This window comes from Macrobrachium rosenbergii, chromosome 12 (genome assembly GCF_040412425.1).
Source record: "Macrobrachium rosenbergii isolate ZJJX-2024 chromosome 12, ASM4041242v1, whole genome shotgun sequence".
NCBI lineage: Eukaryota > Metazoa > Arthropoda > Malacostraca > Decapoda > Palaemonidae > Macrobrachium > Macrobrachium rosenbergii.
In genome coordinates, this window is record NC_089752.1 from 79,052,087 (window position 1) to 79,070,282 (window position 18,196).

General features: G+C 35.8%; 1 protein-coding gene across 1 annotated transcript in view; it reads right to left on the reverse strand.

The window, feature by feature from the left end:
* The window catches only part of LOC136843736 (sodium/potassium-transporting ATPase subunit beta-like), a 22,000-nt gene extending 4,023 nt beyond the window's left edge, over window positions 1-17,977 (reverse strand). The window contains exons 1-6 of the mRNA XM_067112375.1: window positions 17,769-17,977; window positions 8,814-8,960; window positions 8,197-8,316; window positions 5,215-5,381; window positions 3,670-3,789; window positions 2,058-2,220 (exon numbers count right to left, since the gene is read on the reverse strand). Of these exons, the coding sequence (XP_066968476.1) occupies window positions 2,058-2,220; window positions 3,670-3,789; window positions 5,215-5,381; window positions 8,197-8,316; window positions 8,814-8,960; window positions 17,769-17,874 (823 nt within the window). The 5' untranslated portion in view covers window positions 17,875-17,977. The remainder of the gene's footprint in view (window positions 1-2,057; window positions 2,221-3,669; window positions 3,790-5,214; window positions 5,382-8,196; window positions 8,317-8,813; window positions 8,961-17,768) is intronic.
* Between the last annotated feature and the right edge of the window lie 219 nt (window positions 17,978-18,196).

Below are 18,196 nucleotides of genomic sequence, written 5' to 3' on the forward strand. Positions count from 1 at the left end.
TAAACGATGACTGTCAGTTATTCTCGTGACTGTTCATCTCAAGCCAGAACAGAGAGTGTGACTTGCAAGAATACTTCAAGCACAAGAATCAGTCATACCCTGCATCTCTCAGTGACAGCGGCAAGCTTCATACATGTCAGAAGTCACAGCTGGTTGAATTCTTGAAGCGCAAGTGAATGTCCCAGTGGGAGAACCAAAGGGAGATACAATCATCGTTGACGGCTCAGCACTTATCAATGCCTCACCTCCACGTACTTCAAAAACATTTAATGACTATGCCAAAGAAGACATCATCCCAAAGGTGGAATCCTATGGTGCTCGGTACAAGCGGGTGGACATAGTCTTTGATGTATACAAGAAATCAAGTCTGAAATCAGAGACGAGGTCAAAAAGGGGGAAAGGAATCAGAAGAAAAGTGACAGGAACAAGCAAGACACCAGGAAGCTTGCAAAGCTTCCTTCGTGACCCCAGAAACAAGACTGAACTGTTTCACTTCCTGGCCAAAAAGATGTGTGAAGCAGAAATGACAAGCACAGTCATCGTCACAAAAGGAGAGGATGCCATTAGCAACACAGTGAGATCTCTGGGTGCTGTGTCCCCATGTTGTCACGAAGAAGCTGAAAGTCGAATATTTGTTCATGCTAGGGATGCAACGACTGACAGGAGCATGCCTATAATCATCAAGGCTAATGACACAGATGTGCTAGTCATAGCAATATCTGTACTGCCATCCTTCGGGAAACTAGGTCTTCAGGAAATGTGGATTGCCTTTGGCCAAGAAGCCCATATGCGATGGATTCCAGCCCATGAGGTAGTTTCTGCAATTAGGCTTGAGAAAGCTAGAGGGATCCCCTACTTTCACGCATTCACTGGATGTGACATTGTGTCTGCCTTCCGTGGGAAAGCGAGGGAATCTGCATGGCTTACTTGGAACGCATTTGATGATATTACTGAAACATTCATCAGTCTCAGCCAGCATCCAACATTGATTTGTGATCTTGACATGCAGAGGCTGGAGAAATTCACTCTCTCATGTACGACAGATCAAGCTCAGCCACTGGTGTGGACGAAGCAAGACTAGATCTGTTTGCCCGCAAGCAGAGGCCGTACAACTCAATTCCACCAACATAGGGCAGCCCTCAGAGAATATGCAAAGCATGCAGCCTACCAGGCTTGGATCATCTGGGGCCAGGCAACCCACTGTAATCCACACATGAGCAGTCCAGCTGAATGGGGGTGGACACAGAAAGGAGAAGCATGGCAGATACATTGGACAACACTACCACCGATTGCAGCAAGCTGCCAAGAATTAATAAAGTGCTCCTGTAAGAAGGTTTACAAAGGAAGATGCAAGTGCTCTCAGGAGGAGCTTCCCTGCACGTCAATCTGCAGCTGCATATGTGAACAGTAGCAGATCAAGAAACAGCAGCACAGTATACATAACTTTGAAAATATACTAGCTGGGACAAAACTTATGTAAAGAAAGACAAACATCTTGGTGGTCATCTTGAGAAATATGTCTCAGAGTGGTTTTTAAACAGGAAACTATAGCTCAGCAGGCTTCAAAACATAGGAATCCACACTTAGATCATGCAAATTAGACAACTACAAATATTTCTAAGCAAAACATCTACTTCGGATGGTTATTTTGGCGGCCATCTTGAAAATGGCACTATCTTGGATTTTCAACTGGCCAATCGGGCAGATTTGATTAGTATACCTTGGAGGGAACTTGTGCCAAATTTGATACTTGTATCATCATTTGCACGATTTTTCTGTTATCTGCCCCACTAAATATCACAGGCGACAACTGAAAAGTATATGCTGTCTATTAAAGCTAATAGTCTAGCAAAGTAAAAGCATAAGAAATACCTCCCATATATCTCAGTTCATGCAACTACAAGGGGTTAATATATCACGGAGGAGCAATCTGAACACCATTATATTTTCCTTGAAATCTACTGAATGCAGGTTAAAGGCCAAAGAAAAATAGGCCGATGAAGGAAGCTGAAATCTTAGGATGAAAAATGGTTAAAAGACAAGTCGAATGAACTCACGTTTTGTACTCTCGAACTCCACGGCTACAATGGGGGAGAGGTACCCAGGGACATTATTGAACGGGAAATAGTAAGAAGGGAAACCCTGCCAAGGAGAGTACTTGCGAATGCCGATGTATTCCTCATCGGAGGGATTTTCCCCTTCGCAGGACACCCAGATCATCTGCAAGGGAAATGACTCGTTATGATTAAACTGTATGGCCCGCGACATTCACGAAAAATACTTTCGAGAAATAGCAACACGATCAGCAAATCTCATGGCTTACTAAAATGGTTAGGAAATCCACAATGATGTTAGTGAATATGTATGTATGTATGTATGTATGTATGTATGTATGTATGTATGTATGTATGTATGTATATATATATATATATATATATATATATATATATATATATATATATATATATATATAATATATATATATATATATATATATATATATATATATATATATATATATTTATATTTACTTAATCATTATCGTTATTATTATTATTATTATTATTATTATTATTATTATTATTATTATTATTATTATTAATTAAAAGACAGACTGAGATATTATTCTCGTTTATTTACTTTTTATTTCGATAATAATTTGGTTTCCATTTTTTTTCAGAAACTCGAGATAATGTTTCAAAAAGTTACAAATTTCGGCCTTGTATTTAAAATCGTTTTCGAGTTCTAGGTGTTTAAGTGAGCATCCATATCATGGTAAAAAAGAAAACTAGTGTAGGTTATGATGTTATTCAGGACAGAAAATCATTCAGAGCAACTCAACTGGTTCACGTCATTCATTTTGTGCCCATCATGATGCAACATTGCGGCGTGGGGTAAGGTGCTTGTTGGTACCCCATAGAATGTTGTAGATTGATCTGATGTTCTGTACATGGATCGTGAGTAAAAACAGTGCAGCCACCATTGCAATTACAACGAATGATTGCAGATACAGTTCACCTTTATCTCATACTTGAAAGTTTTATCTAGTGAGATGGGGACTTTCTATAAAACGACTTCGGCCGAAAATAAAGGGATTCAGATCTGTTGTACTCTCTTACAAATGACGAATGATATTTTTCCATAAAAAAAAGCCCCATTTCAAAATCTAATTCACTGAAAAAAATATCGTTCAGTTTTTTTAAGTTTATCAAAAAGTATTCCAAAATCAAGATGGTAATGATTGATGATTGACAAAAGGTATAGCGGGCTGATGCTTAACCAGAAATAGGTGTTTATGCACTATGTAGATCTCAGTCCTTTCAAAGACTGACTTTTGAATAAAATTCAAGAAAATTGTCCACTGATTATTGTAGTGTTTACGAAGTAAAAGTCTTCGCTTAATATCTTAAAGAGAGAAGCATTTCTTTGCCCACCACCATATTCGGCACTGCTACACATTTTCGAAACTTCACCACATACACTACTTTATTTTTTGAAGGCAGGGGTGGAGAGGAAGACACAAATGATCTCAGTCACTTGCTTCCCGTATCAGGCATTTCTACAAAACTGCTCTTTTACCAAAGCGTTCACGTTGCTTTTTCATGGTCTTTATAAAATCCTTTAGAATCCACTTTAGTCATAAACAAACGCGGGTGAGCTCTACCTTACCTTAGGCATAACATTGCCGTTTAATTTAGTCTGTTCAGTGATGTAATTTTTGAGATCAGCTGACATATCATCTGGGAGCTCGTCTATTGTTTCATAAAGATCGGGAACCCAGCCAATCATCTGGAAAAAATAAACAGGCAAGTGAAATGGAGTAATATCTTCATTATGTTGGTGCTTCGTCTCCTATTTCATCTGCTTCCAAAATACAACCAGTCATCATTAAAACCAAAAATTTATCTATGAAAAAATAAATGCTTTTTAACATCTGCTCTTTCATATGTATCAGGAGCGAAACTATCACAGGTAAAAAAATACAAATAAAGTAAAATGAACACTTTATTTTCTGATGGCTCACCTACCGTTTCACAGGATCTGAACCCACCTAATCGCCATTAAGAAGTAAGAAATTTGACATAGAAAACTAAACATACCTTCCATGTATCGTCTAGAGGTTCATCTACATAAACATAGAAAACCCAATTAGTTACATGTAAAAATAAAACAGAGCTTAAAAATAATTTACACTCTGGTAGTTAAATAAATACGCACACACACACACACACACACACACACACACACACACACACACACACACACATATATATATATATATATATATATATATATATATATATATATATATATATATATATATATATATATATATATATACATATATATATATATATACATATATATATATATATATATATATATATATATATATATATATATATATATATATATATATATATATATATATATATATATATATATATATATATATATATATATATATATATGACTATTTATCACATTACCGTGATTCATATACAATCAGAAAGCTACAAACGTCCTTTAATATCCAATTCGCTCTACCTCGAAATAATATTTTTTCATATATGTTACCGAAGGAATTTTTAGTTGATAATAAGTCCACCGTCCCGTGGGGTCGAACCAGCGACGGACAAGGAATCAGGACTACAGGGACGCACTAACGCAGTCGGCCACAATATATATATATGTATATATATACTGTATATATATATATATATATATATATATATATATATATATATATATATATATATATATTATATATATATATATATATATATATATATATATATATATATATATATATATATATATATATATATATATATATATATATATATATATATATATATATATATATATATATATATATATATATATATATATATATATATATATATATATATATATATATATATATATATATATATATATATATATATATATATATATATATATATATATATATATATATATATATATATATATATATATATATATATATATATATATATATATATATATATATATATATATATATATATATATATATATATATATATATATATATATATATATATTTATATATATATTATATATATATATATATATATATATATATATATATATATATATATATATATATATATATATATATATATATATATATATATATATATTTCGCTAAAGACAACAGTAAAGACATACCTTGTTTAGCTTGAGGAAGATGCATGGACTTCCAGAGGCGTATCCCCAGCTGTTGCCTTTTGTACAGTTGCCTTTAAGCCAAGTATCCATGAATTTACAGACCTCTTTGTTGCCTGGACGTTTATCGTCTGAACATTCAATGTTTGTGCCCTGAGTTCCTTCGTATGCTGTGGAAGAAGAAATTGTGTGCGCGTTATAGGTTGTAAGTAAAAGCTCAAATTGCATATATATTTTATGGGCCTTCTTATATTCATATATGTATATATATATATATATATATATATATATATATATATATATATATATATATATATATATATATATATATATATATATATATATATATATATATATATATATATATATAATATTATATATAATATAATATAATATAATATAATATAATATAATATATATATATATATATATATATATATATATATATATATATATATATATATATATATATATATATATATATATATATATATATATATATATACATATATATATCGATGTTTGTGTGCGTGTGGACATAAGTGGTTGTATGCATGTGTGTTTTAATGGAACATGTCTAGATCATATTTCCTTGATCAGAGGAGAGCGAGGCCGTTTTCCAGTAGGCTATTCTACTGGTGTGTGCAAGATTGTGACGCATGTACGTGAGCCTTTGCGTCCCATTTTTTATGTATGTACGTATGTGAGACTCCTTTCTAGTGACCTGGCAAGATGTAGAGCTATTCTGAGCTTCATCTTTTCGGGTACTTCTTGAAGGTTTGCCAGCACCAGCACACATATTAGGGCGACGTTTATATATATATATATATATATATATATATATATATATATATATATATATATATATATATATATATATATATATATATATATATATATATATATATATATATATATATATATATACTCCAACATCAGAGCTGCAGCTCTCGAAATCATAACTCGTAGGCGTCCAGGGAAAGGCACTCAATACAGCTGATAGTTTATTCCTAATGCCGACGTTTCACAACTACATTGTTGCATTTTCAAGGCTGAAAAACAGCGAGCTGACTCAATAATTAATCATAAAAACATTTATTACAACAACTGATTAAAAACACTACAGTATTGTCTCATTTAAAATGCTAATTCTTTTAAAAATATCAGAGGCACCATGACACTAAAAGAAAGACCTACCCAGACGGGAGCTAAAACAAGACTATTGAAAGAAGGAGAGAAAAATACAAATTAAAACACAAATAGATAAAAGGGAGAAAACAAGGTAACAATAAGGCAAATAGGACCATCAAGCAATAAACAGCTGAGTGGATGATGTTTGGGTGTTCAATGATGGAACTGTTAATTTTATCATTATAGATTCTAAGGTTGTTAAGTCACTGTCTTTCTGTGTTTGTCCTATTATTCGAAAGTCTTTGTTGTCTATGATTGTTTTGCATAATTTCGAATGATTCCTTATGTTGGATTGTTCTGGGTTGGACAATCTACTCCCGGTTCGGAAGCTAACTCCTCTATGGGCGTCTATGCGTACCCTCAGCAGTCTTTTGGTACATCCAACGTAAGTCCCCTGGTTACACCTGGGGCAAGTATACTTGTAAACGACGTTGGATGTAAACAACGGACTAACTTTGTCCTTGAGCTTGAAAAAGGACCCGATGGTACAAGGATTTTTGGGGATTAATTTTAGGTTCAGTGCAGGCAGTTCTCTCTGAAATAGATTTAAACATTTTTTCCTAAAATTATCGTCATTTAGGTAAGGGAACGTTGCAAACATTTTCATTTTTTGTACCGTGTGGATGGTCGTGGGTTTTTTCATTTTTTGATTTAAAAACCTGTTTAAAGCCCTGAAAAAGAGCTTTTGAGGAAAACAGTTGTTTTTGAAGTAGTTAGCCAGGGTTACGATCTCTTCATGGAAGGTCATCCAGTTCGATGAGTGTGTAAAGGCCCTGTGGAGGAGAGTAGAAATGGAGTTTAATTTGAAATTAAAATAACAGCAACTATAGTTGCCCTCTTTCTTTCCACCCCTTGTTTTACAAACGTACGTCGATGACACGTTCGCTTTGTTGAAACGTGATTTTAATGCTGACTCTTTTTTAGACTATATTAATACTCAACACCCGAACATAAAGTTTACTCTGGAGAAAGAATCTAATAAATTACCGTTCCTGGATGTTATAGTCTCTAGAAATGAACAAGGTTTTTATACAGGAATTTATAGGAAAGATACTTTCACAGGTTTGGGTACAATTTTTTTATAGTTGCTGTTATTTTAATTTCAAATTAAACTCCATTTCTACTCTCCTCCACAGGGCCTTTACACACTCATCGAACTGGATGACCTTCCATGAAGAGATCGTAACCCTGGCTAACTACTTCAAAAAAACTGTTTTCCTCAAAAGCTCTTGATGGTCCTATTTGCCTTATTGTTACCTTGTTTTCTCCTTTTATCTATTTGTGTTTTAATTTGTATTTTTCTCTCCTTCTTTCAATAGTCTTGTTTTAGCTCCCGTCTGGGTAGGACTTTCTTTTAGTGTCATGGTGCCTCTGATATTTTTAAAAGAATTAGCATTTTAAATGAGACAATACTGTAGTGTTTTTAATCAGTTGTTGTAATAAATGTTTTTATGATTAATTATTGAGTCAGCTCGCTGTTTTTCAGCCTTGAAAATGCAACAATGTAGTTGTGAAACGTCGGCATTAGGAATAAACTATCAGCTGTATTGAGTGCCTTTCCTGACGCCTACGAGTTATATATATATATATATATATATATATATATATATATATATATATATATATATATATATATATATATATATATATATATATATATATATATATATATATATAATATATATAAAATGAAAGGAACATCTCTCTTCTTATAAGTCAGCAACGTATTAATGTGCAAAACTATTATTTTACTGATAAATGACGATAAATTACTTTAACGTAAAACATACTCACGTTCGATGAAATCACTCAAGCTTTTCACCCAATGAGAGATCGAATCGGCCTCGCCATTTCTGTACCAAATAAGTGTCGATTCAATGTTGTCCAATTGTGGTGAAGGCCTGTATCCCATAGCTGTTGGAAGAAGGAGCAAGGTTTATCAGAAAATGGTAACATTTGAAAATTATAATACATACTTGAGAAAATAGGATCGAAAAATTTATTAAAGTACAGAGTTTAATTTTTACTCCTCTGGCAATATTTAAAATGTAAATCATCAAATTTGGTGGGACTGGTTTACTCGCAAAGTATTGTTAGAGAGTAGTTGTTGCATTTTATGTTTCTCCGCTATTGTTCTCTCTTTTAACAGACAATATCTTACGAGTTTGCGTTTAAAGCTGACATACACACACACACATACACACACATATATATATACATACATAGACACACACACATATATATATGTGTATGTATATGTTTGCTTGTGTGTGTGTATGTATATATGTGTGTGTGCCTCTTACTGAAAGTTGTCCTTTTGTGTTGTCAGTATTTGTTATTTGTTGCTGAAGTCGACAAGCGCAGTGGGGAGATCATAGGAGCCATTTCAACTAGACAACGATAGTGCTTACCTGGGTTCTTGAGAATAGAGCCACCGTCACCTGGAATATATGTTGGCATGTGCTCAGTATCCAAGGTCTGGTAAAAGACTGCCAACATGGCAGCGAAGAATCCAGCGAGGCAGGAGTAGAAAACCACATAGAAGACTCCGATTTTGCCTGGAATAGCAGAAGCAGTATTGTCAGAAGACACAAGTCCATTTAGTTTTGTTCATTGTTGTTGCATTAAGAAAGGGGAAAAATTGTTTATTTCCTTCAGATATTAATGAATGTTTTGTAAAATTTAATATCTTACTTCTTGCCATGAGTCATTACTCTGTTCTCGCCGATGAACAGGAAGGATATCTTTGTCTTTTCAATCAATGCCAAACACAAGCTCCCGCAGATTTTTCGATGTCTTTCCTTCACAATAGACCCTTAAAAGTACTTCTCTAAGATATCCTCCAGATACGGATCCTCCGACCACTCTTTTATTTCAGTGTCTCATACGTGCACTGCTCCCCACTTATTCAATGTTTTCACACACCAGAATGACAAATGAGGCTTTCTACCTCACTTTCATGGGTGGTTCATTTGGTTGCCTCAACCTCGAGTATGGTTTTACTGCCCGTGTTTTTTAATGAATTTCTCACACCTCCATAAAGCCTGTTGTGCGTGTATGCTTCATTTCACTGAGGATATCTTATTTCTTCCCTCTTCCAGAAGATTTTTAAACCATTAAAAATGCAGCGTTACATCGTCAAACTTGTACGGAAAGAAATCTCACCACATAAAACTATTATGCCAAGGTAGATCAGTAAAACTAAAGTTGGAGTTAATGAGAAAAAAAAAAAGTAAACCAGTGATTACTCTTTAGGTATTTCTTTTTGTCATTCATTGCCGTAGCATTCAACGCCCGGCATTTTCCAAGACAGATTGATTATTCCTACTGCTCTCATACACATTGAGGGTTTCTTAGTATTCGTAAGGTTCTCATAGACCTTTTACAGTGTTTCCCCATTGCTCCACTGTGAAGATGCATGACATTTGTCGCTTGTTATTCGACACTGCGATCATCAGGTCTGCTTGCTGTTTCGCAAAAGCAACCCTTGTGTATTTAAAACTTGTAAGTGGTGATCCGAGGAGGCACTGAGTACTATACGAAAGATAAAATAAGTTCTTGCACATTGGATACATTCTCTCTCTCTCTCTCTCTCTCTCTCTCTCTCTCTTGTGGTGGATTCAGATTGAGACCCTTCTCACGTCATTAACCACGTCTTCGTGTTTACCACATAACGTAGCATTCTAGGCTCTTTTGATTCACGATTTTTCCGAAAACATGCAGGCCATTTCGTAGCTGGGTCCATATCATTCAGTTTCAGAATGTGAAATTATCGACTATTTCTTTTTTTTTTTTATTCCTGAATTGCGTAACCTATTTATTTTCGAGGAATATAGAATTTAGGCCAAAGGCCTTACGCGAGGCGCGTCTTTTATCACAATTCACGTACACATTTCAGAAGGACGGAGCTTCTTCTGAGCAACGAATCCTGTCTCGATTTCGTTACCGTTGGAATGCATTAAATATGTTTAATCTGCCTAAAGAAGAATAATTCAACTCTGAAAAGTGAGTGGCGTGCTCTGTCTTTTAGCCGCACTATATGGTGAAACGAGGTTCCAGCAGATGGTGGGCTATGCAGTGAAAGTTGACGCCCTATATACAGTATATATACGGAAGCGCATCCAGCAGCAAATGTCCTCTGGTTATCGTTATTATGACACTGTAAGAAAACATCATGGCCATTTTTAAATGATTTATGTAAAAAAAATCTGCATTTCATTAAATGCAAATACCTAGAGCCAATGTACTCTGAATATAGATCTAAATAATGCTATGGATGTTTTAATTTGCGGTTATCATGAATTATTATTATATCTACAGCTCATACATAACTGAGAGAACGGATGTGGAAATAACTGAGCGACTCAAGCATTCATGAATTAGCGGTGGAGACGAAGCCTGAATTTACAGGAAAGCGCCAGTTACTTTTTCATTGCTTGACATTTTAAAGGCCTCTCGAGGGAACGTTGAAAATATCGTTACTTACAGTCTTGAGTATGATATACACACTTTCCGACACACACACCCCAACGAGCGCGCGCGCACACATTTTATTTTATTAAGAGCACGAAGAACTGTCGGGATATTCCTGCAGAATTACAGTAATAATACCATTAGAAGTAGGGCTAAGATGCACTTTTTCAACACAAATTTTACTCCTTTTATTTTTCGTGATGAAGGAGATCGATATTCTTTACTTGAAAGTACCAAAAGTACCGTAAAACCTGCTATAGGTCACATCCCCCCCCGCCCCCACACCATTTTTTTCCTATATAGCCACAAAAAGTTGGTCAGGCGACGCCGGCAAGAGAGAAGAGAAAGTAGTTGCTCTACCGAACTAGAGGGATTTCTCCCACAACCACCCCTCACTCACTCACTCTCTCACTTAGCATTTTTGGGCTCATTGTGACCCCTTGTCACTCCCATCGGACTCCCAGGGTTCTATTAAGTCTCACAAGACAATCACGGGTGCGTTTATGCCAACGGCTATTGCCATCAATTGGTGGTTACCCTTCCAAGAATTGACACGACCCAACGTTTTCCTCCTCAAAGATGGAAGGTGAAATAAAGTCTATCAAAGTTTTCCTCTAACAAATGTAGATGAGCGGATAAATAACAGCACATTTTACAAAAAATGTTGCAAATATATAAGGTGGTTACCAAATACAATAAAATGATCTGTTGCTAAACTGAACTGCTGCCTAAGTGAATAACCAGATTCATGACGTCATAAGTGAAATATCAGAAAGAGTGGTGTACCAACAACTGAGGGAACGAATGGGTTCGGTTGCCCGACAGGTAAATAACAAGATCTGTTGCTGAATAAATTCTGGGGAATAACGTCCAGAAAGCAGCGCCTCTTCCATCTCTCATTTCGATGAAACTGAATGTGTCCTCATACCCAACCAAACTCTTGGCAAAGGGCAGAATCTTACGACACATGCCCGAACGTATATATAAAGGCAAATAAAAGAAAATTGAAAAATAAAGGTCTAGCCAGTGCGTCAGAAGCTGGAGACGTCGTTAAGCGTCCAGTGTCAAAAATATTACAAAATTACCCGTTTTCGGATTGTGTGATACTGACGAAAAGATTGAATAAGATAAGGTAATTCACGAGATGTTGCAGAAAGTGGGATGATGTAAAAAAAGAATGGGTAGCTAACTAATGTGTGTGAGAGAGAGAGAGAGAGAGAGAGAGAGAGAGAGAGAGAGAGAGAAGAGGGGGTTGGGGATTGTGGTTCACCGATGAGAATCAAGCGTAGAAGTATGATCATGCAAAACAGAAAGAAAAGGCCATAAACATAATAGAATATCGACTAATAATACAAAGAGAGAGAGAGAGAGAGAGAGAGAGAGAGAGAGAGAGAGAGAGAGAGAGAGAGAGAGAGAGAGAACTAGTATGAAGGAAAACCAACATTAATAGCTGTAACAACAGTGGAAATAATAATAATCTTCCATGCAAGACGGGTATATAAATAAATAGATAAGGATGGTTGTCATGTGTTTACCCAAGAGAGATTCTATATAACATTCATCTGAGTATTTACTAAGGGTATTGTACTGCAGATTGCAAATGTCTCCAGAGAGATGGGCTGAGAGACGAGGGTTATTACAAACAAGCCCTTGTATGAAACTCTGTTATAATGCAACACCACTTGTTCGCACGTATCATGCTACACACATTTATTCCCCACACGATAACCACAGTGACCCAGAAATCAAAGGTTTCTTCATATCTTCACACTTTTCTAAACAGCCGGGCTATTGTGTGTAAAGACATTCTCTCTCTCTGTATATATATATATATATATATATATATATATATATATATATATATATATATATATATATATATATATATATATATATATATATATATATAAAGGTGTGTGTGGTTGTGTTTATGTAGATGTGGGTGTGCAGAGGCGCGTAAAGAAAGAGAGAGTTTTGTGGCTCCTTTTAGCTGAAGTCATCCTATGCTTAAGTTTTGCATTGCATATGCTACTCCGTATCTGGTCTATTTATGACATGAATAGTAATGTTATACCAGTCTTTTATTACCACGCTAAAGGTAAAAATACCCACAATACTTACTTATCCTTTTTGTCAGATTTACTAACAGATTAAGAAGTAAAGAACTGTTTAAGGATGGCGTAGGGAACAATGACGGATTGACTTTAATTTGACCGCCTGAATTTTTTATGTTTTAATACTTTTTCGTATCTTTACTTATGTCTCATATTTCAACTGCCATAGCTTTGTTATTTTTATTTTTTATTCAAGATTTAAAGTTTAATGGTCACACATAGTTCATTCCAGTGGTCAAAGAAGGAATCGCTTCCCATTCTCTCTGCTCTCTTTTTAAATGATCTCTTACTTTTTATGTACTAAAAGTTCATCTTTATTCCACAAGTGACATTTGTATGGATGGTTATCGTGTTAAATCATAAGTAACGACACAAAGATTTCGTGTCTAAGGGGAACTTTTTATTTTTATCACTTTTTGTATATCACTGAATCGTAAAAGGTCCGATAAAACTATAGCTTCATAAGTACCCTTAGTTATTTCAATTGCAGAACTGTGTGTGTTTTCGCTGGAGATTCTTTTACTCAGGTTTTACCTCTCTCCTTGCAAGTTACTTTCATGGGCTACTGACGTACTTGATAGATTTTTCGCTAGGTTTAAAGCTAATACGATCTGCTTCCCACCAGTAAGTAAGCAGAGCATATTATCGATCAGCCGTTCGCTTAACCTCAGATTCTATAATCAATTGGCTTCTTTTCTCTCCTGTGGTTCTGTTTCTGGCCAAGCTTTCCTGTATTGTGACAGGTCGGTTTCGACCACTTTTTGTGTGGATACCAAGACGTCAAGGAAGGATTTTAATGGGCTCCATCCTTTGAGTTAGCCTTATTTATTTTCGCCTAATAAATGTTTATTTGCATACTACACAGAACTGAAATTTAGGTTATGCGCCAAGTAGCTTACTCAGTGTATGTGTAGTGGTGTAGTGTGGATCTTTGTGTGTTGTGGAAACATTGTGGGAAGGTAATAATGGGGTAAAAGTTAGGAGAAGAAGAGAAAGATTGAAAAAAAAAAGACCAGACATATTGAGATGGTCGAGAAGATTGAATGCAAGATAAAAAAAGGGGGAGAGGGGTGAATGGAACAGACATGCAAGATAGCAGAGTTAATTGAGTCATGCAACAAAAAAAAAAGGGGGAGAGGGTGAGGGTAAAAAAAAAAAAACCGACCACACAAATATTTCGAAGAGTAACTTTAGCGTTACTTGGGAAACAACTATGCAAGTGTGGATATACATACCCAGAGAAACAATCAATTGTAACCTTGTGTTTAAGTAAGGGCGTATGTGTTTGACGTGCAAACATTGGGCAGTAGGAGAGAAGAAAACTGGATAAAACCAGACAAAATTAATAGTTAAAAATTGAGTGTTTTAAGAAATATAAAGAAAATAGGTCTGTAGAGATGATGAATTTTCATTAAGAAATATGAAGAAAAATTAATCAAACATAGAAGTCTGCCTAGACGATGGAGTGATGCAGAATAGAAGAACGAAGAAAAAAAGCACATGAAACAGGCGTAGTGTATTATTAGTGGTAGGACTCTTGTGGAAACCGACTGACGTAACAAGAGAATCACAAGTCCAAGGAGCCCCAGCAACCGGCTTAGAGGCCAGGCCGACGTAGAAACAGGTTTGGGGTTTCGACATCATAATAGGAGAAGCAAGTAGGAAAGCGCGGTCCTCTGCTGAAAAGTAGTGCTTCTTGAAGCTGTGATTTCTTTTAATAGGATAATGTCGAAACTTTGATACTACCACTGGCCAGTCAAAGATTACGTATCTAGCGGCTGTTGAAAGTACTTTAGCATTTTGGGGTGACACGTATGTTTTATGTAAATATGCACTTTCATATATATATATATATATATATATATATATATATATATATATATATATATATATATATATATATATATACATACAGTATATACATATACATATACACACACACACATATATATATATATATATATATATATATATATATATATATATATATATATATATATATATATATATATATATATATATATATATATATATATATATATATATATATATATATATATATATATATATATATACATATATTATATTATATATATAATATATATATATATATATATATATATATATATATATATATATATATATATATAATATATATATATATATATATATATATATATATATATATATATATATATATATACGCACACACTTTTGTGAAACATTAGCAATGGGGAAACATGGCTTTCACAACCCAACCCTTTCTTACTGAGAAACGTTGGTTGAGAAAGGGATCCTTGGTCGAGTCAAGTGCACCACCAGTGTTTTGAAAGGATGTGGTAACTGACGACTGTCTTGGCTTCCGAGAACTGCGCTTAAAAGGAAAACGGCTGTTTAGGTTTCCACTAACTGCAAATCACGAACAGTCATAGCGTATAACTTGAAATGGAATTAAGTCGGTCGAGGTATAAAGTAACTGATGATTTCTTAGAAAAGAGTTTCAACGTCAGTGTAAAATCTCTCTCTCTCTCTCTCTCTCTCTCTCTCTCTCTCTCTCTCTAACATTGCCATTTGCTCTCGATACATGATTTTTTTGTTTCTATGAATAATCATTCACTTGATTTGTATAGAGAATATCCTAAAATACGAGATGGTTATATTGAAGGTTTAACTCTCTCTCTCTCTCTCTCTCTCTCTCTCTCTCTCTCTCTCTCTCTCTTTGTATGAAACACGCACACACATATGTATACACACATACGTGCACTATCATGAAAGTGACATTTACTTTTAAGGGCCATGAAATCTCCGCTGTAATTACTCTAATCAAATATAATGTAACAACTGCGTCACATGGTGTTAAATTCACGTTAAAAAAAACTTTATTCAATGGATTTACTAGTTATAAATTCTGACGCAAGATCTCTCTCTCTCTCTCTCTCTCTCTCTCTCTCTCTCTCTCTCTGTTACAATTTTCACTCGCAACAAGATTATTACAAAATATTTTTTTTTGCTATCGGGCAATTTCGTCTAGTGTAAGTGAGCGCTGATCTCTCTTCCAGGGAAGGAACAGGTCCCAGGCTTTCCTTCTCAGCGCTTCGCTCTAACCGATATTTTGTTTGAAGATCCAACAGGGGGCGTTAGCAACCTCCCGTCCTTCTCTCTGCCTCTTTCTCTCTTATCATGTTTGGTGAATGTAAAAATAGAACTGAGGAAGTGTGGCAAGCATTATTGCTCTCTCTCTCTCTCTCTCTCTCTCTCTCTCTCTCTCTCTCTCTCTCTCTCTTTTTTATCGCGTCTTGTTTTTTATTTGATTCAAAGTTACAACAGTCCAGGATGACGCTCGCTACAGACGCAGTGCTGCCTTACTGGGAAGATAGGGCCTGAGGGCATCGCCTGACCGACCATCGGAGTCTGGTGTCCTTGAACAAGACATCGACAAAGGGTTCTGTTTAAACTTAAAGGCTCCCTCTCCGTAGCCTCACTTTCTTAATCGGGCGAATTGCACCCACAAAATGTCCTATGATAAGGTTACTAAGGTGCTATTTCATTTGAAATTTCGCAGAAAAAGTCAGCGTAGAGAACAAATTAAACCATGCAATCGCTCAAGCGTAACTAATCGACCAACAAAGACACACACACACACACACACACACACACACACACACACACAGAGAGAGAGAGAGAGAGAGAGAGAGAGAGAGAGAGAGGGTGGTGGTGACTAGAGAGATTTGTGAAAAGATTCTGTACACTGTACTTTCTCAGTATCCCATTCGTCTCGATCGAAAGTAACAGGTATTGAATATGTTTCAGGGTAAACATACTTGATATGATACATAAGGTACAGTGATTAATTAACATTTCGTGATGGAAACGCCATACTTCCCGGCCCTAAAAAGTCAACCATAAAACTGCCGATATCCTCAAATTCCAAAAACAGCAAAGAATGTGTAGGCTACATTTTATTTACCAGCATTTCATTTACCAGCATTCTCTCTTTCTTAACCGGGAAAACCACGCCCAGGAAACTACGGTAAACATTTCATAAGGAATTTCACCGAAAAAAATCAAGCTGTCTAAAACAGCTGAGGTCCTCAGTGATATAGTGCGATAAGAAAAAAAAAGTTGAAACCGTTTACAAGAGTTTGGCCGACGACAGATTAGCGAGAGGGGTAAGAGAGAGAGAGAGAGAGAGAGAGAGAGAGAGAGAGAGAGAGAGAGAGAGAGAGAGTCAGGAGATGGCCATTGACCTTCAGATATGTTTTCCTCGGTGGCCGGCTTCTTAAACAACCGGGGGTGATTCCGGGAGGGGATATTGTGGAACAGGGATTGCGGGTGGGGGTGGGGGGGTTGCGTTATCTACTAAGCAAAAGTGCAACAGTACATGACCTTGTGGGTGTTGGTTAATGAGATTCTCTACCTCAACTGCCGGTTGATTTTTCAGGTCACCAACTCAGCACAGAGACGGCCTTTCACTGTTCTCATTATGGATACTCCCGTCCCCCTCACTACAACCCCCTGTATGCCCATTGTTCTTCTCTCTAAACATTAAATCCCCCGTAAAAGGCCGATTTGAAATACTGCCAATATTCTCTTGCAGAAGGTAACTGCGTAAATTTACGAAACAAATTTCTTATATCCAAGACATATACTCACCATGATGGTGCAGGGTAACCCTTCACCATTTTCTTACTAACACCCAACTTTCCCCCGTACCACCTCTTCCATTGAGTCTTATCCATTAGAAGAAAAAGTGCTGCAAAATAGTCGAGAAATACTCACACCATGATGTTCCAGTACGCCCCAAAAACTGCTTCGTCTCAGAATTCCACAAGAACTTAGCGAAACCCTCGTCCCTTTGCACTTTGTACATGCCGGTTCCCCCCATCTTGGCCGAGTGAGTTTCGTTTGAACCACTGATGAGCTATCACACACGGCCCGCCGGTGACTGGCCAACCTACGACGAGCGGCAAAGTGCGGAGTGCCTCCTCGAGCGAGCGACGGACGGTACGCACACTTGCTCAATGGTTGCAACACAGCGTTTTCTAGCATTTATGCAATACCACATCAGGCCGGTTCCCTGGACTGCTTATGCGTACAAGCGTCTTTTTTTTTTTTTTTTTTTTTTATCTTTGAACTCCGGTTGGATGTTGTATGATGCACAAAGAAAAGAAGATCGACTTTAGTTCGGGGAAAGATGGGCGGCTTTG